Genomic DNA, 22938 nt, shown 5'->3' with positions numbered 1-22938 from the left:
AAATTTTTTTTGAGCCATGTGGCCTGGAGAACCACAAAATTAAGAGCCAATAGGAAAACAAAAGTGAAGATAGAAGAAGGGAGGGCTGTGTGTGTAAGGGGGGTTTGGGTGTGTGTGCATAAGTGTGACTTCAGAAATGTAGTCTCAGAGTCTAGTACCCTATATTTATCCCTTCAACATCCTGGCTCATTCAGGGTTGAGGACTTCGGTGGTGACCTATGTGGATGCCATCAATACTGGAGCAGTGCCTTGTCTGGAGAATGCAATAACAACTCTAGCCCAGCTTGAGAACTCAGTGGCCATGCAGAAGGCAGCTGACCACTACAGCGAGCAGATGGGCCAGCGACTGAAACTCCCCACAGACACACTCCAGGAGCTGCTGGATGTGCATGCAGACTGTGAGAGGGAAGCCATTGCAGTGTTCATGGAGCACTCCTTCAAGGATGACAAGCAGGAGTTTCAGAAAAAGCTGGTGGTAATGTGTCTTAGTATTTACTCTTTGGGACCCTTCCGTTTAAAGAATGGAACCTAGAAGTACCTTTATTGACCCCATGGCTCATCTCTTAGTCAAGGATAAAGAAATCTGGATTCTCATGAGAAACAGAGTTTCAAAGGACTATATTTTCTTCTTTTATCTTTCCTCCCAAACCTGAGGCACTTTGTCTAGAAACCTCTCTTATCTCTGAAGTAAAATCAATATAGATATCTTCCTGACCTGAATATCTCTATGGATTCTAAGCCTGCCCAGAACACCTAAAAGTCTTTCCTGAGCATGGATGCTTTCTGGCAACACACTCCCACTGTCAGGAAACAAATTTTCTCTCATCACACCCTCATTCCAGGCCATTTTCAGTTTACATTGCTCCTTGTTGTATCACCATATCACTGAAGATAAAATCACTGAATGCTCCAGTTGCAAGGAGCCATAGAGATTAGGTAATACAACTCCAACATTTCAGAAGAACCAGGGAGGTTAAGAAACTTGCCCATAGTCTTGCAGAGAGTATTCAAGGTTTTGAGTAAATTGAGTCTTGTGAATCCTGTTTTATTCCATGTCCTTCTCCAACAGAATGCTTTTCTCATGAGGACCACGGTTAGACCAATCCTTTTACCAGATTCTTTGGAATGGTATCTTTTTTCTGTTCCTTTCTTCAGGTGATATCCCCCTACTTTTCCCTTGTAGTAACTCATAAAGGATAAGAAGGAGCATTTCTTGCAGCAGAATAAAGAGGCATCCATTGAATACTGCCAGTCTAGGCTTGATCAGCTTTCACAGGTCCTAATGGAAAGTATTTCAGCAGGAACTTTCTCCGTTCCTGGAGGGCACGAGCTCTACAGGGAAGCAAAGGAAAGTATTGAGTGGAACTATTCACAAGTGCCCAGGAAAGGAGTGAAGGTGAGGAATAGGGGAGCATGGGGGGCCTACAGAATAGAACCAAAAGGGTCTCCAGATAATCTGAGAGCACAGCGCCAGTTGTGGGTGATAAACAGCATGGGGATATCGTGACAGCTTTAGCTTTGAAGGACCACTATTTGTTACTGATTCCTGAGAAGATTGGATAAATACATTCCCAAAAATTGAGTACAGATTTCTGAAATCCACAAAAGATAGGACAGAAATTGCTCATTTCTTCATCCAACAACACAACATTGAATATGCCAAGTGCAGACAATTTATAAGTTAAAGTTAGAGTCATTGTACTTAATTATGATCAAAAGTAAGAGAGAAAGTCAAATACACAGACAATTGCATACAAAGTTATAACACATATGAACCTGTGAAAATGGGCTCCATATTATGCATTATGGAGCTATAGAAAAGATGAGGTCATGCCATCTGAGACAACATAGTAGACCTAAAGGATATTACACTAAGTGAAATAAGTCAGACCGAGAAAGACAAAGACGATATGATTTCACTCATAAGTGGAATCTTAAAAAAAACACCCACAAATGAATAAGCAAACAAAAAGCAGAATCAGACGTATAAACAGAACAAACTGATGGTTGCCAGAAGGGAGGGGATTGGGAGAATGGACAAAATGGGTGAAGGGGAGTGGGAAATACAGGCTTCCAGTTATGGAGCTGAGTAAGTCATGAGAATAAAAGGCACAGCATAAGGAATATAGTCAATGATACTGTAATATCGATGTAATGAGACAGATACTGGCTACACTTGTGGTGAACATAGCATAATATATAAACTTGTTGAAACACTATGTGGTACATCTGAAACTAATGTAACACTGTGTGTCAACTACACTCCAATTTGAAAATATATAAATAAAGAAAGAAAAGAAAATGGGCTATATAGGTTGTGGTAACAAATATAATAATAATTTAACAATAATGATAATAATAATGCAACTAATATATATTGGACTCTTATTTCCTATAGGCATAATGTAAAGCTGTTTCCCTAGATTCTTTAGCTTAATCCTTTCAACATTAAGAAACATCTACATTTATTGTCAACATTCTACAGATCTGAACTGAGAGGCACAGGCAGGTTAAAATAGCTTGCCTAAAGTTAAAGTCAGTAAAATAACAGAGGAGAGCAACAGTACAAATTAGAGGCAACATTAGAAAGCAAATACATAAAACACCAGAGATTGTGGATTTATAGAACTGAACATAGTTCTGACTGGCTGGAACCCAGAGTGGGGAGAAGGAAGTAGCACTGGGGGAGAGCCTGCAGGACACAGGAAGCAGGAGATACGGAGTCTGTGGCCACACTAAGGCGCTTGCACACCTTGTAGGGAGCCACTGTAGAATTTTAAGCATGAAGCACAAATTACATGGACATACTTGTTTTTGCAGCACTAATCTCCATAGTGGAACTCTAAGTTCTTTGCTCCTTCTTGGTTCCTCAGGCAAATGAGGTCCTCCAGAGCTTTCTGCAGTCTCAGGCTTCAATAGAGAAATCCATCTGGCAGGCAGATAAAGCCCTCACTGACAGGGAGAAGGCCATAGCAGGTATGGGGCAGGGCTTGGCTCACAATGGGTTGGGTAGCTCCCTCTGTCAGGTGTGAGGGCAAAACAAGGAGCTTCCTCTATTTGGAACAACTCTACTAAATCTAAAAACAAGGGGAGTTGTGGTTGTATGTCAGCCAGACAGGGCCTTTCTCCAAATATTCCGAAATGTGCTTCCGGTGGTGTGGACATGAAGAATTCAGAGATTTTCCACCTTCCTTTCCAATCTGGTTTTGTCTCTGAGCTTAGAAAGATAGAGATCAATCTTTGATTAATTTTCTTCCCTCTCCAAACTTTCCTATGGCAGCGGAGCGAGTCAGCAAGGAGTCAGCTGAGAGGGAACAGGAGCTGCTAAGACAGAAACTACTGGAGCAGCAACAGCAGATGGAGGCTCAAGAAAGGACTCTCCAGGAAAATATAGTCCAACTGAAAGAGAAGATGGAGAAGGAGAGAGAAAACATACTAAAAGAACAGAATATGATGTTGGAGCATAAGCTGAAGGTAAGTCTGGCCATGGCCTTGGTAATGCTCAGTGGTCCTTCTTCTGGTACCTCCGGAAAAGATGGGTGAAGGTTACAGGGATGGAGCTCAGGACGTACCATTGCCATTAACTGCTTCTAACTTATTAAAACCCTGAATTCTTTGATTCATCTCCTCTCCCTCTGCCTCTTCTTCCCTTTCTCCTTTCGCTTCCTGCATCCCCTCCTCTTCCTCTTCCTCCTCTTCCTCTTCCTGCCCCTTCCCCTCTTCTTCCTCCTTCTTTTCTAAAGAAGCCTTTGGTGTCCACTCTGTACATAGACTCTGGAGAGTTCAAGATGAGTATGGTCCCTCCAAGCCCTTGGAGAATATAAATAGCATTTGAGTTGCTATTTGGGGGATTTTTAAATGATCTCATGAGACTTGATTAAATAGATATTCCAACCATATGTATTTAATATGAGCAGCAACTGGTTTGCTTTATCAAGATCATTGACAATTATCTGAACTCTACTGCTGCCCAAAGACCCTGAGATAGATCTATGCTGACATAAAACTATCAGAAATGTACAGACTTAAAAACACAGGGAAGTGACAGTTTCTAAACTTGTTATATTGTCTCCAGGTGTGGGTAGTTTACCCAAGTTATCAAATGGCATTGGGAGGAATTCTCTCATTGTCCATCAGGACAATGTTTATAACACATTTCTAGAAGAGATTATAAGTTCCCATCATTTCTACTATTTGGGTGACCATACCAACCTAAATGGAACTAAGAGGTAGTGCAATTAGATCAAGGCTACCTTTTACTGAAATTTTTTGATTGAAACATGTTACATTTGTCCTCATATCAAGCTTAGCATCCTAGGAAAACCTTAATGGTGTGTGAATATTAGGAAGGCTTTATATTATGATTCCTCTCAATGTTTATGTCCAAGCCAGGAGATATTCCTCATCGCTAAATTCTCCTTTCAGGATTAAGAATGAACAATTTTAGGAGTAAAACAAAGATAGTTTGACCAAGTTTTTATATACGTAGTATAATTCTTAAAAAAAAAGATAATTTTAACAATTTTACTTTCTTACTTTTTGGTTAGGTCCAACAAGATCTACTTAATGAAGGATTTAGAAAGAAATCTGAGAAGATAAATGCAGAGATAAAGAAGATGAAATCTAGGTTGATGCTACTAAAAATACTAACTGGTTCACACAAGCTGTGGAGGGACTGGGCAATGACATTGTTAAAATAGTTACTGCCCCTGTTAGATTTCTTGATAGCATGGTGAGTGGTGTGAGCTCACTATTTTTACAAGAATTAGCTCTCCTTTTAAAGAAATTAAAGAATGTGGCTATATACTCTGGCCTATTTTTGGTGCTTATGCTTTTCACTTTTATTCAGCAAAGTTTTAAGTATAAAAAATGCCTACAAGAGGATATCAATGCTTGGCCCACATTAGATAGAATAAATGCATGTACACTTTGATATAGCATATTAACTTTTAGGATATACACACGAACAAAATTGTAAATATATATAAAATCCACTGAGGCATCACTTTAAATGGCAAAAGATTGCTTGATTTGATTATTGAAGTATCTCTCTATATAAATTGGTCATATAAATTGAAATGTGCATACACTGGAGTACTATGTAGCCAGTGTCCTGGGGAAATGGGAATGCCCAAACATCTCGTGGACTCTTGCCATCAGGATCCAAGTCGGTAGTGACACTCAGATATCAGAAAGACATCACAGTCTCCATGTTAGAATAGGGGCACATGGGATAAAGGTAATAAATGCAGTCCTGGACCAGGAGCAGCTAAATGGGGTCTAATACTGGTTTTCAAGTAAGAGTAAAGTTCATCTGAGAACAAGAACCACTACATATTTTTCTGTACATCTCCTCAAAGTATGTTTAGGCACAGAATGTACTAAATAAGCATCTCCTGGAAAAATAAAATGTTGACACCTCCATGATTGTTTTCAATTGTCAGAATTCTACAAACACTCCAAAGGTCTGAGTTAATAGACAGTTTGGATTTTAGACACCAGATTATGGTCTCCAAGATGATTTAAAGGCTAGCAGAACAAAACAAACTTTTCTGGTGGAGTCTCCTACTCTGTAACCTTGTGTATTACCATACCTATGTCTCTGTGAGGATGTTAACACACCTCCAGTGAAGATTTTAAACTGATCCACCTAGCTGTGGCTTCAAACATTGAGAAGGAAGAATGGCTTTGTCTTCTTAAGAAAGATACATGTAATCATGAATATGTGGCCAATAAATGGTATGGTTTAATGGAAAAGCAAGCTATTCTACAGAAATATCTGTTCTCATCGAGAGGTTGAATCAGATGTTTGATAACCTGGGTGTAGAGACACCCTAATCTGAAGAACAAAAGGAAAAAAAAGCTTGCTTTTTTAGATTCCCCATATAAGTGAGATCATACACTACTGTCTTTCTCTGTCTGACTTATCTTACTAGCATCTTGTGCTCGAGGTCCATCCATGTTGTAGCAAATGGTGGGATATCCTCTTTTATCATGGCTGAATAATATTCCATTGTGTGTATATACCACATCTTTTTAAATCTATTCATCCACTGAAGTTCATTTAGGTTGTTTCCATATCTTGGCTATTGTGAATAAGGCTATGATTAATATGGGGATGCATATGTCTCTTTGAAATATTGTTTTCATGTCTTTTCAATAAACATTAACCATGTGTTGATCACCTAAAAATAAAAACATTTTCAAAAGTAGTTATCAATTTATTCACACGTGTATTCTAATATTCATTAAAGAACTCTTAGTTTTAATAATTTGTACTGTTTATTAAACTCCTATTCTCTCCCGGCCATTGTTTTGGATTCTGTGAGGACAGGAAAGTAAAGATCTTGTCCTCATGCAGCTTACACTCTAGAGGGACCTTACACAATGTTATTTGGCAGTAATAGAGGCTGTGAATGTATATACATATTTATGTTTTTTTTCTGGATAGTGATTAAGATTCAGAGTAGAAACCAACATTCTGCCTGTAAGTTTAGCTTCAATTCAATTCATATTGGCTGAAAATATAATTGTTTGTTTCTTCAGGAAATATTATTGAGTCCTAAGAACCAATACAATCACATTAAAGCACAGTAAAACCCAGGGTTCATGGTGATTGAAAGAATGAATAAATAGATGAATGATTGTGTGAATAAGGGTAACATCTGTTTATCATTTCAAAAGGTAATAAATATCTCTCCTATTGCTTTTAGTGAAAAATGTAAACACTTAACTTTGAAAATGTTGTGTTCTTGGATCTGATGGAACCAAACCACAGACAGGTTCCCAAGTAGCAGGATTACATTAATAGTCTGATGCAGGTTCTCTCTCTCTCTCTTTTTTTTTTTGTAAAGATTTTATTTATTTATTTGAGAGAGGGAGAGAACAAGGGAGAGAGGGAGAAGCAGGCTCCCCGCTGAGGCGGGAGCCCGATGTGGGACACGATCCCAGGACCCTGGGATCATGACCTGAGCTGAAAGCAGACGCTTAACCAAATGAGCCACCCAGCGGCCCCTGATGCAAGGCTCTTGATAACTGGATGGTGGGAGGGAAGTATAATGTGAAAGCTCTCTCACAGGGCAGGGCTTGGGCTTTATAGCTCCAAAGCCAGAATCCCAGAGTAAGCTGAGGGCCAAAGGTTTCTGACCTTCAGTAAATGCTCAAAGTGGTTTTCCCTCGTAGGTCTAAGTGATTATCAGAAGTAAATATATTTGTTAAAAATGAGCTGTTGAGTTTTTCTCAGCCCTTTTTCTCATAGATACTATTTTCTATCTCTCTAATACCAATATCTGGGGTGGACATCAATGTTGGTCTTCTCCTGTTTGCTCTGAGGTCTGTCCCATTCTCTTTCCTGATGCTCTCTACTGCAGTAGAAATGGCACCAGCCCACCATATCCCATTTCTACTTTTTGCAGCCTTCCTGCTGGGTTCAGCAGAGGTAGCAGGCACTAGATGAAATGGAAAGTAATCAAGTTGAGCAAAAGAGAGAATAGAGAATTATGCCAACAAGAATAGACTTAGGGAACTTAGTGACTCCCTCAAATGTAATAACATTTGCATTATAGGAGTCCCAGAAGAAGAGAGAGAAAAGGGGGCAGAAAATTTATTTGAAGAAATAATAGCTGAAAACTTCCCTAATCTGGAGGAGGAAACATATCCAGATCCGGGAGACAAAGTTAACCCCCAATAAAGTCAACAAAAGCAGATCCATACCAAAACATATTATAATTAAATGGCAAAATATAGGGGTAAGAAAAATTATTAAAAGCAGCAAGACAAAAGAAGATAGTTATATACAAAGGAGTCCCTCATAAGGCTATCAGTGGATTTTTCAGCAGAAACATTCCAAGTCAGAAAGGAGTGGCATGATATATTCAAAGTGCTGAATGAGAAAAATCTGTGGCCAAGAACACTCTATCCTGCAAGGCTGTTATTCAGAATAGAAGGAGAGATAAACAGTTTCTCAAACAAACCAAAACTAAAGGAGTTCATGACCACTAAAGCAGACCTATAAGAAATATGAAAGGGGAATCTTTGAGTGGAAAGGAAAGACCAAAAATGACAGCGTGAAAGGAGGAAACACAAAAGCAGTAAAAATGAATACTTCTGTAAAAAAACAAACAAACAGTCAAGAAACTCACAAAATTAAAGGATGTAAAATATGACACCATATATCTAATACATGGGAGGAGAGGAGGAAAGAATGGGTTGAAAGTTTAACAACCATCAACTCAATATAGACTTCTATATGCAGAAAATCTTATATGCAAACCTAATGGTAAAATCTACTAACAATGGTAAAATCAAAAACTAACAAATATGCAAAGAGAAAAGAGAAAGAAATCCAAATATATCACTAAAGAAAACCAGCAAACCATGAAAGAAAGACAAGAAAGATCAGAGAAAATCCTCAGAAACAACCACAAAACAAGTAATAAAATTGCAATAAATATATATCTATCAATAATTACTCTGAACGTAAATTGACTAAACGCTCAAATAAAAAAGACATAGGGTGACAGAATGGATAAAAGAAAAAACAAAAAACCAAGACTCATCTGTATGCTGCCTACAAGAGACTCAGACCTAAAGACACCTGCATAATGGAAGTGAGGGGATGGAGAAACATTTATCATGCAAATAAATGTGAAAAGAAAGCCAGGGTAGCAATATTTATATCAGACGAAATGAGACTTTAAAACAAAGACTGTAACAGAAGACAAAGAAGGACTCTTTGTAATCATAAAGGGACAATCCAATAAGAAGATATAACAATTGTAAATATTTATGCACCCCACTTGGGAGCACCAAACTACATAAAGCACCTAATAATGAACATAAAGAACGTAACAATAGTATAATAGTAGTAGGGGACTTTAACACCCCACTTACATCAATGGACAGATTATCCAAACAGAAAATCAACAAGGAAACAGTAGCTTTGAATGACACATTGGACCAGATGAATTTAACAGATGTATTCAGGACATTCCATCATAAAATAACAGAACACACAAATTTTTCAAGTGCACATGGAACTATCTCTAGAATAGGAGCAATTTTTTCTTTCTTTCTTTCTTCCTTCCTTCCTTGTTTCAGAGGTATAGTTTAGTGATTCATCAGTTGCATATAACAAATTATGGTTTGTCTCCCTCTCTGATTTCGTCTTTTTTTATTTTTCCTTCCCTTCCCCTATGTTCAACTGTTTTGTTTCTTGGATTCCACATATGAGTGAAATCATATAATATTTGTCTTTCTCTGACTGATTTATTTTGTGTAGCATAATACTCTCTAGGATCACATATTGAGCCACAAAACAAGTCTCAACAAATTCAAGAAGATCAAAGTCATGCCATGTATCTTTTTTTTAAAGATTTTATTTATTTATTTATTTATTTGACAAAGAGAGAGAGCACAAGCAAAAGGGAGGGGCAGGCAGAGGGAGAGGAAGAAGCAGGTTCCCCTCTGAGCAGAGAGCTAGACTCCATCCCAGGACCCTGAGATCATGACCTGAGCCAAAGGCAGAGGTCTAACCAACTGAGCTACCCAGGCGCCCCCATGCCGTGTATCTTTTCTGACCACAGCACTATGAAACTAGAAGTCAACCTCAAGAATAATCTGGAAAGAGCACAAACACATGGAGGTTAAATAACATGCTACCAAACAATAAATGGATCAACCAGGAAATAAAACAAGAAATAAACATCAGGGTACATGTATCCCTTCGGATCCCTATATTTGTATCTTTGGGCTAAATACCCAGTAGTGCAATTGCTGGATCGTATGGTAGCTCTATTTTCAACTTTTTGAGGAACCTCAATGCTGTTTTTCAGAGTGGCTGTACCTGCTTGCATTCCCACCAACAGTGTAGGAGGGTTCCCCTTTCTCCACATCCCCACCACCATCTGTCGTTTCCTGACTTGTTAATTTTAGCCATTCTGACTGGTGTGAGGTGATATCTCATGAACCATGAGAGACTATGAACTCTGATAAACAAACTGAGTTCTAGAGGGGAGGCAGGTGGGGGGATGGGTTAGCCTGGTGACGGGTATTAAGGAGGGCACGTTCTGCATGGAGCACTGGGTGTTATATGCAAACAATGAATCATGGAACACTACATCAAAAACTAATGATGTAATGTGTGGTGATTAATATAACATAAAAATAATTAAAAAAACAAGAATAAAAATGTACGTGGACACAAATGAAAATGAAAACACTGAGGTTCAAAACCTTTAGGATACAGTAAAAGAGGTTCTAAGAAGTAAGTTTATAGCAGTACAGGCCTAGTGCAAGAAGCAAGAAACATCTCAAAGAAACAACCTAACCTATGTCTAAAGGAGACGGAAACAGAACAACAAACAAAACCTAAAACCAGCAGAAGGAAAAAAGAATAAAGATTAGAGCAGAAATAAGTGAAATAGAAACTAAAAAACAATAGGACAGATCAATGAAACCAGGAGCTGGTTCTTTGAAAAAAATCAATAAAATTGATAAATCTCTAGCCAAACTTATCAAGAAAAAAAGAGAAAGGACCCAAACAAATGAATTCACAAATGAGAGAGGAGAACTAACAGCCAACACCACAGAAATACAATTGTAAAAGAATATTATGAAAAACTGTATGTCAACAAATTGGACAACCCAGAAGAAATGGATAAATTCCTAGAAACACATAAACTATTAAAACTGAAGCAGGAAAAAATAAAAAAACTAAACAGACCAATTCCCAGCCATGAGATTGAATCAGTAATCAAAAAACTCCCAACAAACACAAGTCCAGAACCAGATGGCATCATAGGGAAATTCTAACAAACATTTAAAAATGAGTTAATACCTATTCTTCTCAAACTACTCCAAAAACAAGAAGAGGAAGGAGAACTTCCAAATTCATTCTATGAGGCCAGCATTACCCTGATCTCAAAACCAGAGAAAGACACCACAAAAAAAAAGAGAACTACAGGCCGATATCTCTGATGAACATAGATGCAAAACTCCTCAACAGAATACCAGCAAACCAAATCCAACAATACCTTAAAAATATTCACAATAAAATGGCATTTATTCCTTGGTTGGAAGGGAGGTTCAATATTCACAAATCAATCAGTGTGATACATCGCATCAATAAGAGAAAGGATAAGAACCATAGGATCATTTCAATAGATGCAGAAAAAGCTTTTGACAAACTACAGCATGAACAAAACTCTCAACAAAGTAGGTTTAGAGGGAACACATTTCAATATAATAAAGAACTTGTATGAAGAATCCACAGCTAACATCACCCTCAATGGTACAAAACTGAGAGCCTTTCACCTAAGGTCGGGAACAGGACAAGGGTGCTGACTAATTTCACCACTTTTATTCAACATAGTAATGGAAATCCTAGCCACAGCTATCAACAACAAAGAGACATAAAAGGCATCCAAATTGGTAAGGAAGAAGTAAAACTTCACATGGAAAACATGAAAGATTCCACCAAAAAACTGCCAGAACTGATCAATGAATTCAGTAATGTTGCAGGATACAAAATAAATTTACAGAACTCTGTGGTATTTCTATACACCAATAATGCAGCAGCAGAAAGAGAAATTAAGGAATAATGCCATTTATAATTGCATCAAAAATAATAAGATACCTAGGAATTAACTTAACCAAAGGGGTGAAAATTCAACACTCTGGAATATAAAACACTGATGAAAGAAATTCAAGATGATGCAAAGAAATGGAAAGACATTCCATGCTCATGGATTGGAAGAACAAATATTGTTAAAATGTCTGTACCACTCAAAGCAATCTACACATTTAATGCAATCCTTATCAAAATACCAACAGTATTTTTCACAAAACTAGAACAAACAATTCTAATTTGTATGGAACCACAAAAGACCCTGAACAGCGAAAGCAATCTTGAAAAAGAAAAGCAAAGCTGGAAGCATTACAATTCTGGACTCCAAGTTATATTACAAAGCTATAGTAATCAAAATAGTATGGTACTGGCACAAAACAGACACAAAGATCAATAGAACAGAATAGAAAACCCAGAAATAAACCTACAACTCTATAGTCAACTAATCTTTGACAAAGCAGGAAAAATATCCAATGGGAAAAAGACAGCCTCTTCAACAAATGGTATTGGGAAATCTGGACAGTAACATGCAAAAGAAAGAAACTAGGCCACTTTCTTACACCATACACAAAAACAAACTCAAAGTGGATTAAAGACCTAAATGTGGGATATGAAACCACAAAAGCAGGCAGTATTGTCTCTGATGTGGGCTGTAGCAATTACTTTCTTGGTAGGTCCCCTGAGGCAAGGGAAACAAAAGCAAAAATAAACTATTTTGACCACATCAAAATAAAAAGCTCCTGTAGAGCAAAGGAAACAATCAACAAAACTGAAAGGCAACCCATGGAATGGGAGTAGATATTTGCAAATGACATATGTGATAAAGGGTTAGTATCTAAAATATATAAATAACTTATCAAACTCAACACCCAAAAAACAATCCAGTTAAAAAATGGGCAGAAGACATGAACAAACATTTCTCCACAGAAGACATACAGATGGCCAAGAGACACATGAAAATGCTCATCGTCATTTATCTTTAGTGAAATGCAAATCAAAACTATAAGGAGATATCACCTCACACATGTCAGAATGGCTCAAATCAACCACACAAGGAACAGCAGGTGTTGGTGAGGATGTGGAGGAAAAGGAACCCTCGTGCTCTGTTGTGGGAATGCAAACTGGTGTAGCCACCGTGGAAAACAGTATGCAGGTTTCTCAAAAGGCAAAGTGGAACTAGCCTATGATCCAGCATCACTCTACTGGCTATTTACCCAAAGAATACAAAAACATTAATTCAAAAGGATACATGCACTCCTATGTAAATACTGCCACTGGAGCATTATTTATAATAGCCAAGATATGGGAGCAGCTCATGTGTCTCTCAATTGAAGAATGAAAAAAGAAATGGCATATATATATTCCATTATTCCACTCATCTGTGGAATTCATGAAACAAAACAAATGAGCAAAAGTGAAAAGAGAGAGAAACAAACCAAGACACAGACTCTTAACTATAGAGAACAAACTGAAGGTTACCATAGGGGAGGTGTGTGGGGTGAGGTTGGGTGAAAGAGGTGATGGGGATTAAGGAGTGCACTTGCAGTGATGAGCACTGGGTGATTAAAATAAAAACTTTAAAAAAATAAAAATACAACTTACCAAAATTTGTGAAATGCAGTGCAAATTGTTGAAGGAGACTTGTATGATTTTCCTTGATCTGCAATCTTACAGACTGTGAACTAAATTTTGGGACTGGAACTAAGTAAGGAGACACTAGGCAGCTGGGTGTTTCTACAATTCATCTAACTGGGTAAAATATCCACTGTTTGTAATTAGTTTTCTCAGCCTCAGGTAGTTATTTTTGGGGTCTCTCAAGAGCCCCCAGTGAAGGGAAGGGGCCTAAAGGTTGAGTGACTCTAGAGAGTTGAGGGGCTGGAGTGGGAAGCAAAAAGTCTAACAAGGGTGGATTGAAAGATGGAGTATGTAGGTGTTTTGAAGGGTGACATATTAATAGACTTCAGGTCTTTTAACAGCCAAAATGAAATGATCTGGACATAGGAACCAGAAGTCCCTATTTAGTAATCCCTGAATTGTTGGCTAAGCCCCTCTTATAAATTATATTGGGGGAGTCTTGGGGAATAGCATAAATGGCTTTACCTCTACTTATTATGGTGTTATATCATGGGGTTCCATACCCCATGGATGCCTGATATCAGAATTCCTTGCCCACAAAACAGAGAAATCCTGTCCACTAATTGGTTTAAATCCTCAATAAGATGGGTACTTGGGGAGTCAGACAAAGCCTTTAGGGGACACAGGCATGAGGGAGATGAATAGGGGGACTTGTGAAGGGAGTCCTTCAAGGTCACAATGAATTCAATATCCCATTTCAAGAAGCTGTTGGGATGGTGAGGCTAAGAAGGAAATTGTGTTGAGCCTTAAGAGATCCTATAGAGATATTGAGGGACTGGGAGGCAAATTGTTAAAGCTGGCAATGTTTGGTGACTTTGAGGAAGAGGGAGGGAAATGAGGCAGTACTATGGGTGGAACATGTCACCCCAATATTAATGAGAAGTGTGGTAGGTGCCATTCAACTCAAGAGGGTAATATAACATGTGAATTTAGTGGCATTTAAGGGCATGGAAGGTCTGCTTCCTCAGAGCGGAGTTAGTATTCCTCCTGTGAAGAAGGAATTTGGGTCTTTTGCCTCCTTTTGAGGGTGGCCTTCACCAATGTCCAGCTCCCTTGGGCTAGCTGAAATCACCTTGATATACACCCAAATGTTAGGCTTCCTCACTCACTCACAGGGGCCTGTAGACCTGGGCAGATTACCCCACCTGCCCAACCAAACCAGCCTCTTCCTTATTAATAAATCCAATGGCCTTTTTCTTTACAATACCAGGAAACATCCTGGTCAATGGAGGCCTATATTTTTGGGTCCTATCTTTAAATTTTCCTAATTGTTTTAACTGTAAAGCCATGAGCTTGGATTGTATATTTTCTACTTTCTAAAAATACTGTTCTTACAGTGCTGGACTAATGTCTGAAATTCAGCTATCTCAGCATTTTAACAGGAGAATTTTTTTGGTAGTGTTATGAAGCACCAGTCTTAGATCATTCCAAAAGCCTGTGGTAGAGTAAAGGTTGTTTAGTAATTAAGTTCAAGCCCTGAGTGCTCTTTCCAAATAGTTTCTAACTGGTGATGATAATTTGCCACAATTTCATCCTTTAGGTTGTTTACACTTTTGAATACATGACTAATCATTTTTAATAAGATAAAACTCAGAATGGCTTCAAGTAGTTTTTCCTTATTTTTTTTACTCTCACAGTAGCTTGAAACCCCTTTAGATCCTCCAAGATCTTTCATTTAGCTTTCTTAAACTAAACCAAAGAGAGGCATCTCTGGGAAGTCTCTGATTTTGAATAACCACATGATGGCAGTGCATGCAAGCTTTTATATCTTAGGGCTGACCTTGTGCTGCATCCATGGGAACTCTGTTTCTTAATCTGTGTTTGGGATGAGCATGCCATGCCTAGCAAATGTGGGCAGAAAACCCCTGAAATGTCTATATAACCTTCACCAAAGCCCAGCTCCCTTGGGTTAGCTGAAATCACCTTGATATATACCCAAACGTTAGTCTTCCTCACTCACTCACAGGGGCCTGTAGACCTGGCCAAATCTCCGCCCCCTGCCCAACAAAACCAGCCTCATCCTTATTACCAGTAACTATATTCCATCACCACTTTTTTTCTCTTTGACCTATCTAGGAACTACCGGCAGTGCTCTTTGCTGGGAGTTCGATAACGAGTTGTGCAGACATGTGCATGCATGGCCTAGGCACCCAGGCAGGCACTCACTTGGATGATGCTGAGACAAATGGAATAAATACACTCCTTTTCTGTATCTCTGCTCCAAAGCAATAAAATTTTTATAAACCATTTGACCCAAATGTCCATAGAAGGAGACACTCAAATTGGGATTCTGGAACTACAACTCGTTAATAAGACAACGGTACATGGGGTGACCACTCCATATACCCCCAGCATATAGAAGCACCACATTTACCTAAACAAAGGGTTAGCAAGCCATGGCCCATAGGCCAAACCTGTCCCATTGCCTACTTTTGTTAAAAATGTCTTAGTGGAATATAATCACACCCATTTGTTTACATACTCTCTATGGATGCTCTCACTGAATAGTTGTGACAAAGATCTAACGGCTAGCAAATTCTAAAATATTTACCATCTGGCCCCTTATGAGGAAGTTTCCATAGACAAGGAGGATGGTGAGGCAAGTGGAGGAGGAAGGCGAAGAGCTTCCCTGAACTCACACAGCCTGGCTTCCATAGGAATTTCCCCACTGCCTCTCATTTTCCTGTTACACACTTGTTCCATTTCTTTCCTTATCTATCAATAAAGTAATTTTCAACTTTAATATTTTAGGGCCCTGTGCCTTGGCTCCCAGGGAAGCTGGACATAACATTTACCAAGGTCAAAATGACTCGGCAAACCTCAAAGCATGGTCTCTGTTTCTGCCCCCACACATTGTACATCTGCTTCATTAAAGAAAATAATCGAAAAGGAACTTTCTGAACACAAATGATAAGAAAAAGTAAGAAATTTTCCTAGTTCTCATTTGAGTTAAGTCATACAGCCCAGCATACGCTAGAAACTTAAGGTCTGCAACTTCCTGAATTATTTTTTGTCTAATAACTTGTAACTTTTTATGGAAAAATGGTATATAACCCTGCTCCAAATGTTCCTTTGCCAGCACACTGTTCTTTATGAAGATTGTGTATCCAGGCAGCTGTCCTAATTGGGTTGGAAGGAAACTTTCCACCTTCTTTTTTTTTTTTTAAGATATTTTATTTATTTAGTTAAGAGAGAGAGAGCACTCAGGGGCAGGGCAGAATGAGAGGGAGAATCAGACTCCCCGCTGAGCAGGAAGCTGGACAAGGGGCTTGATCCCAGGACCCTGGGATCATGACCTGAGCTGAAGGCAGACACTTAATTGACTGAGTCACCCAGGCACCCTTTCCTCCTTTTTAAAAGAAATTCTAGGGATTGCTGGGAAGGTAGCAGAGAAGAAGGACTCTAAGCTCACCTTGTCCCACAGATAAACTAGATAACATTCACATTAGCGTAAATAACCCTGAAAACCATGTGAAGACTGACAGAACAAACTCCACAATTAATGTAGAGAAGAGGCCACATCAAAGAGGGTAGGAAAGATGGAGACACTGTCAGGAGCTAAAGGACCACAGGTCTGTCTGTGGGAAGGGAGAGAAACAGACTACCATACCAGGGAGCCCACATGGGGAAGATAAATCCCCATAACATTTGGCTTTGAAAACCAGAGGGGCTGAATTTTGTGAGTTCTTACAACCAGTGGGACTTTTAAAAATCAGCAGGCTCAGCTCTGGGAGAGCTGGGAGGGCCAGAGGAAACTGAGACCTGGCCCTTAAAGAGACAGCACAACAAACAACCCTTCTGAGGTATGGCATAGAAACAGCAGTTTGAAAAACGCCTGGGGCATATAGGAGGGAGGAATGTTTACTAATCTCAGAGCACATCCTGGAGGGATATCCCTAGGAGACTCCTCCGGAAACAAAGGGGTAGGCAGGGGCCATTTCCCTCCCCTACCCCACAGCATAAACACATGGCCACCTATTGGAACCAGCACAGTGCCCATACTCCTAGCTAATTAATAACAATGCACCTAGGTCTCCACCCCTCTCCCCGATGCCATGTTTTGATGGATCTGCCCCTTCCAGAGACAGTCCTGCCTCAGTCTCAGTGCTGCAGGTCCCCTCCCCCATAAGACTGGTGCCAATCTTGACAATCTACCCACCCAAATCTTGTTACAACTGTGTGCCCTGCCCCTGTGTGCTTTGTGGATCTGCCTCCTCTAACATGCTCTTGGCCAAAGCCCATCCAAACCAGGGCCATAAGCCTGGCAGTGTGCAAGCTGCCCTAACAGGGGCCAGCACCACTCCAAACTGACTCCTGCCCTGGGGAGAGGGAAAGATAACCAGTCTGACTGAGGCCCCATTAGTGGGCTGGGGGCAGAAACTAGTCTGATTGCAGGCCCAGCCCACCAGTGAAAATTTCTCAGGGTATAACATAGGGTAAGTGCCTTGTACTTTAGTGCTATTGCATCTTTGGCAAATGCCTGGTCTGACTCAACTCAAGCCCAAGGTGTCCCTAGACTGGTACACTAACACCACAGGGACCAAACACTGCCCACAACAGGTAAAGAGACACAATGCAGATGACTCAGGCACAACAGCAGAATGCACACAATACACATATGAGACACCCATGAAGTGTCAGGTTCTGATGAAAAAGGAATATTGCACTACAGGGCTCTACAGGATGTTTTCTTCATAAGTTCACTACTTTCAAGAATAGGGATGTAGCTGACTTTCCTAACACATGGAAACAGACACAGAGAGTTACACAAAATGAGGAGACAGAGGAATATGTCCCAAATGAAAGAAGAGGACAAAATCACAGCAAGAGACCTAAGCAAAACAGAGATAAGCAATATTTCTGATAGAGAATTTAAAGTAATGATCATAAAAATACTCACTGGACTTGAGAAAAGAACAGAGGACATCAGTGAGACCTTTAACAAAGAGATAAAAATGAACAAATCAGAGATGACGAATATGATAAATGAAATTAAAAATACATTAGATGGAATAAATAGTAGACTAGAGGAAGCAGAAGAAGCAATCAATGACCTGGAAGACAGAGTAATGGAAAGTAATCAAGCTGAGCATGTAAGAGAAAAAAAAATGCAAAATAAGAATAGACTTAGGGAACTCAGTGACTCCATCAAATGTAGTAACATTCGTATTATAGGGATCACAGAAGCAGAAGAGACAGAAAAGGGGACAGACTCTTTACTTAAAGAAATAATAGCTGGAAATTTCCCAAATCTGGGGAAGGAAATAGAAATCCAGACCCAAGAGGCACAGAGATTCCCCAACAATATCAGCCCAAGGAGGTCAACACCAGGACACATTGTAATTAAAATGGCACAAAGTAGTGATAAAGAATTTTAAAAGTGGCAAGAGAAAAGAAAACAGTTACATACAAGGGATCCTAAAAGGCTGTCAGCAGATTTTTCAGTACAAACTTTGAAGGTCAGAAGGCGGAGGCATGATACATTCAAAGTGCTGAAAGAGCAAGAATAGTCTACCTAGCAGGGTGTCTTGCAGAATAGAAGGAGAAATAAAGAATTTCCCAGACAAAAGTTAAAGGAATTCATGACCACTAACCAGCCCTGCAAGATATTAAAGGGGACTCTTTGAGTGGAAGGGAAAGGTCATAAGTAAGAGTTAGAAAAGTAGGAAGCACAAAAGCAATAAAAATAAGTAATATCTGTAAAAATCAGTCAAAGGATTCATAAAATAAAAGGATATAAAGTATGACAGCATAAACCTAAAACATAGGCAGGGAGGGGTGAGGAGTAAAGAACTGGTTCAAACTTAAGCAACCATCAACTTAATATAGACTTCTATATGCAGAAGATGTTATATACAAATCTAATAGTAACCAAAAATGAAAGACCAGATTAAAAAAATATGCACAAAAAAAAAGAGAGAAAGGAATCCAATATCTCATTAAAGAAAGTCACCTTATCATGAGAGAAAAGAGCAAGGGAAGAAAGGAACAGAAGAACTACAAAAACAACCATAAGACAAGTAACAAAATGGCAATAATTACATACCTATCAATAATTACTTTGAATGTAGATCAACTGCACTCTCCAGTCAGGAGACATAGGGTGACAGAATGTATAAAAATCAAGACCCACCTAAAGCTGCCAACAAGAGACTCTTTTCAGACCTAAAGACACATACAGATTGAAAGTGAGGGGATGGAGAAACGCTTATCACGCAAATGGATATGAAAAAAAAGCTGAGGTAGCAATACTTATATCAGGAAAAAAATAGACTTTAAAACAAAGACTGTAACAAGAGACAAAGAAGGACACTATATAATCCTAAAAGGGATAATCCAACAAGAAGATATAAATTTTAAGTATTTATGCACCCAACATGAGAGTACCCAAATACATAAAGCAGTTAATAACAAACATAAAGAAATGAATTAATAGTATATAATAAGATTGGGGACTTTACCACCACACTTACATCAAGGGACAGATCATCCAGACAGAAAATCAACAAGGAAACAGTAGCTTTGAGTGACACATTGGATAAATAGGTATATTCAGAACATTCCATCTTAAAACAGCAGAATACACATTCTTTTCAAGTGCACAAAGAACATTCTCCAGAATAGATCACATAATAGGCCATAAAATAAATCTCAACAAACTCAAAAAGATTGAAGTCAGACCATGCATCTTTTCTGACTAAGAAATTAGAAATTAGAAATCACCCACAAGAAAAAATCTGGAGAGAGTACAAATACATGGAGGTTAAATAACATCCTACTAAACCAAGAAATCAAAGAGGAAACAAAAAGTACATGGAGACAAGTGAAAATGAAAACATAATGCTTCAAAATCTTTGGGATGCAGCAAAAGTGGTTCTAAGAGGGAAAATTATAGTAATACAGGCCTTTCTCAAGAAGCAAGAAAAATCTTGAACAACCTAACCTTACACCTAAAGTAAAACAAAAACAAAAACAAAAACAAAAAAACAACAAACAAAACCCAAAACAAGTAGAAGGAAGGAAATAAAGATTAGAGCAAAAATAAACAAAATAGAGACTAAAAACACCAACAGAATAGATCAATGAAACTAAGAGTTGGTTCTTTGAAATGATCAACAAAATTGATAAATCTTTAGACAGACTCATTAAAAAAAAGGATTCAAATGAACAGATTCTGAAATAAGAGGTAAAACAACAACTGAAACCACAGAAATACAGACAACTGTAACAGAATATTATGAAAAATTATATGCAAAAACATTGGACAATCTAGAATAAATGCATAAATTCCTAGAAACATATAATGTCCCACAACTGAATTAGGAAGAAATAGAAAATTTGAACAGACCGATTATCAGCAATGAAATTGATTCAGTAATCAAAAAACTCATCAAAACATCAAAAAATTCCCAAAAAACAGAAGTCCAGGACCAGATGGCCTCACAGGTGAACTTTACCAAACCTTTAAAGAAGAGTTAATACCAATTCTTCTACAATGATTCAAAAAAATAGAAGAGGAAGGAAAACTTCTGAATTTATTCTGTAAGGCCAGCATTACCCCATTGCCAAATCCAGATAAAGACACAACAAAAAAAAAGAACTACGAACATAGATGCAAAAATATTACCAAACCAAATCCAACAATACCTTAAAAAAATTATTCACCACAATCAAGTGGGATTTATTCCTGGATTTTAAGTGTGCTTAAATATTCACAAATCAATCAATGTGATACATCACATCAGTAAGAGAAAGGATAAGAACCATATGATCATTTCAATAGATGTAGAAAAAGCATTTGACAAAATACAACATCCATTCATGATAAAAATCCTCAACAAAGTAGGTTTAGAAGGAAACATACCTCAATATAATACAGGCCTTGTATTATATAAACCCACAGATAACATCATCCTCAATAGTGAAAAACTGAGAGCCTTTCCCCCAAGGACAGGAACAACACAAAGATGTCCACTTTTGCCATTTTTATTTAGCACAGTACTGGAAGTTGTAGCTACAGCAATCCAACAAAAGAAAGGAATAAAAGTCATCCAAATTGGTAAGGAAGAAGTAAAACTTCCACTTTTTACAGATGACATGATACTATACATAGAAAACTCAAAAGACCCATCAAAATACTACTAGAACTGAAATGAATTCAGTAATGTTGCAGGATACAAAATCAATCTACAGAAATCTGCTGCATTTCTATACACCAATAATGAAGCAGCAAAAAGAGAAATTAAGAAACAATCACATTTACAATTGCACCAAAAAGAATAAAATACCTAGGGACAAACTTAACCAAGGAGGTAAAAGATCTGTACTCTGAAAACTATAAAACATCGATGAAAGAAATTGAAGACAACACAAATAAATGGAAAGACATTCCATGCTCATGGATTGGAAGAACAAATATTGTTTAAATGTTTATACTACTCAAAGCAATCTACACATTTAATGCAATTCCTATCAAAATACCTACAGTATTTTTCATAGAACTAAAACAAACAATCCTAAAATTTGTATGGAACCACAAAAGACCCTGTATAGCCAAAGCAATCTTGAAAAAGAAAAACGAAGTCAGAGGCATCACAATTCTGGACTTCAAATTGTATTACAAAGCTGTAGTAATCAAAATAGTATGGTACTGGTACAAAAATCGACACTTACATCAATAGAACAGAATACAGAGTCCAGAGATAAACCTACTATTATATATTCAATTGATCTTCAACAAAAGAGGCAAGAATGTCCAATAGGAAAGACAGTCTCTTCCACAAACAGTGCTGGAAAACTGGAGAGCAACATGCAAAAGAAAGAAATTGGACTACTTTCTTACACCCTACGCAAAAATAAACTCAAAATGGATTAAGGACCTAAATGTGAGACCTGAAACTATAAAAATCCTAGAAGAGAGCACAGGCAGTAATTTCTCCCACATTGACTATAGCAACATCTTTCTAGATATCTCTCCTAATGTAAGGGAAACAAAAGCAAAAAGACACTATTGGGACTATATCAAAATAAAAAGCTTCTGCACAGCAAAAGAAACAACCAAGAAAACTAAAAGACAACCTACTGAATGGAAGAGAATATTTGCAAATGACATATCCAATAAAAGGTTAGCATCCAAAATACATGAAAACTTATAAACGCAATATCAAAAAAACAAATAGTTCAATTAGAAAATGGGCAGAAGATATGAATATACATTTCTCCGAAGATGACACACAGATAGCCAACAGACACATGAAAAGATGCTCAACATCACTCATCATCAGGGAAATGCAAATCAAAACTACAATGAGATATCACCTCACACCTGTAAAAATGGCTAAAATCAAAAACACAAGAAAGAAATGTTGGTAAGGATATGGAGAAAAAGGAACCCTTGTGTGTACCGGTGGCGATGCAAACTGGTGCAGCCACTGCGTAAGATAGTATGGATGTTCCTTGAAAAGTTAAAAATAGAATTGCCATATGATCCAGTAATTGCACTACTATTTACCCAAAGAATATGGGAACACTGATTCAAAAGGATACATGCACCCCTAGGTTTATTGCAGTATTATTTACAATAGCCAAATTATGGAAGCAGACCAAGTGTCCAACAATAGATGAACGGATAAAGAAGAGATGGTATATACATATAATGGAATATTATTCCGCCATAA

At 38.1% G+C, this 22938-nt stretch overlaps 1 protein-coding gene across 1 annotated transcript in view; it reads left to right on the top strand.

Annotated features, from left to right (window-relative positions):
* The window catches only part of LOC113926569 (guanylate-binding protein 6-like), a 31168-nt gene that overhangs the window by 6923 nt on the left and 1307 nt on the right, over positions 1-22938 (top strand). The window contains 6 exon segments of the mRNA XM_035727055.1: positions 195-475; positions 1184-1396; positions 2874-2976; positions 3281-3474; positions 4548-4623; positions 4626-4922. Of these exon segments, the coding sequence (XP_035582948.1) occupies positions 195-475; positions 1184-1396; positions 2874-2976; positions 3281-3474; positions 4548-4623; positions 4626-4922 (1164 nt within the window).

Source organism: Zalophus californianus, chromosome 4 (assembly GCF_009762305.2).
Source record: "Zalophus californianus isolate mZalCal1 chromosome 4, mZalCal1.pri.v2, whole genome shotgun sequence".
Classification (NCBI taxonomy): Eukaryota; Metazoa; Chordata; class Mammalia; order Carnivora; family Otariidae; genus Zalophus; species Zalophus californianus.
This window is presented reverse-complemented; position numbering and strand designations above follow the sequence as displayed.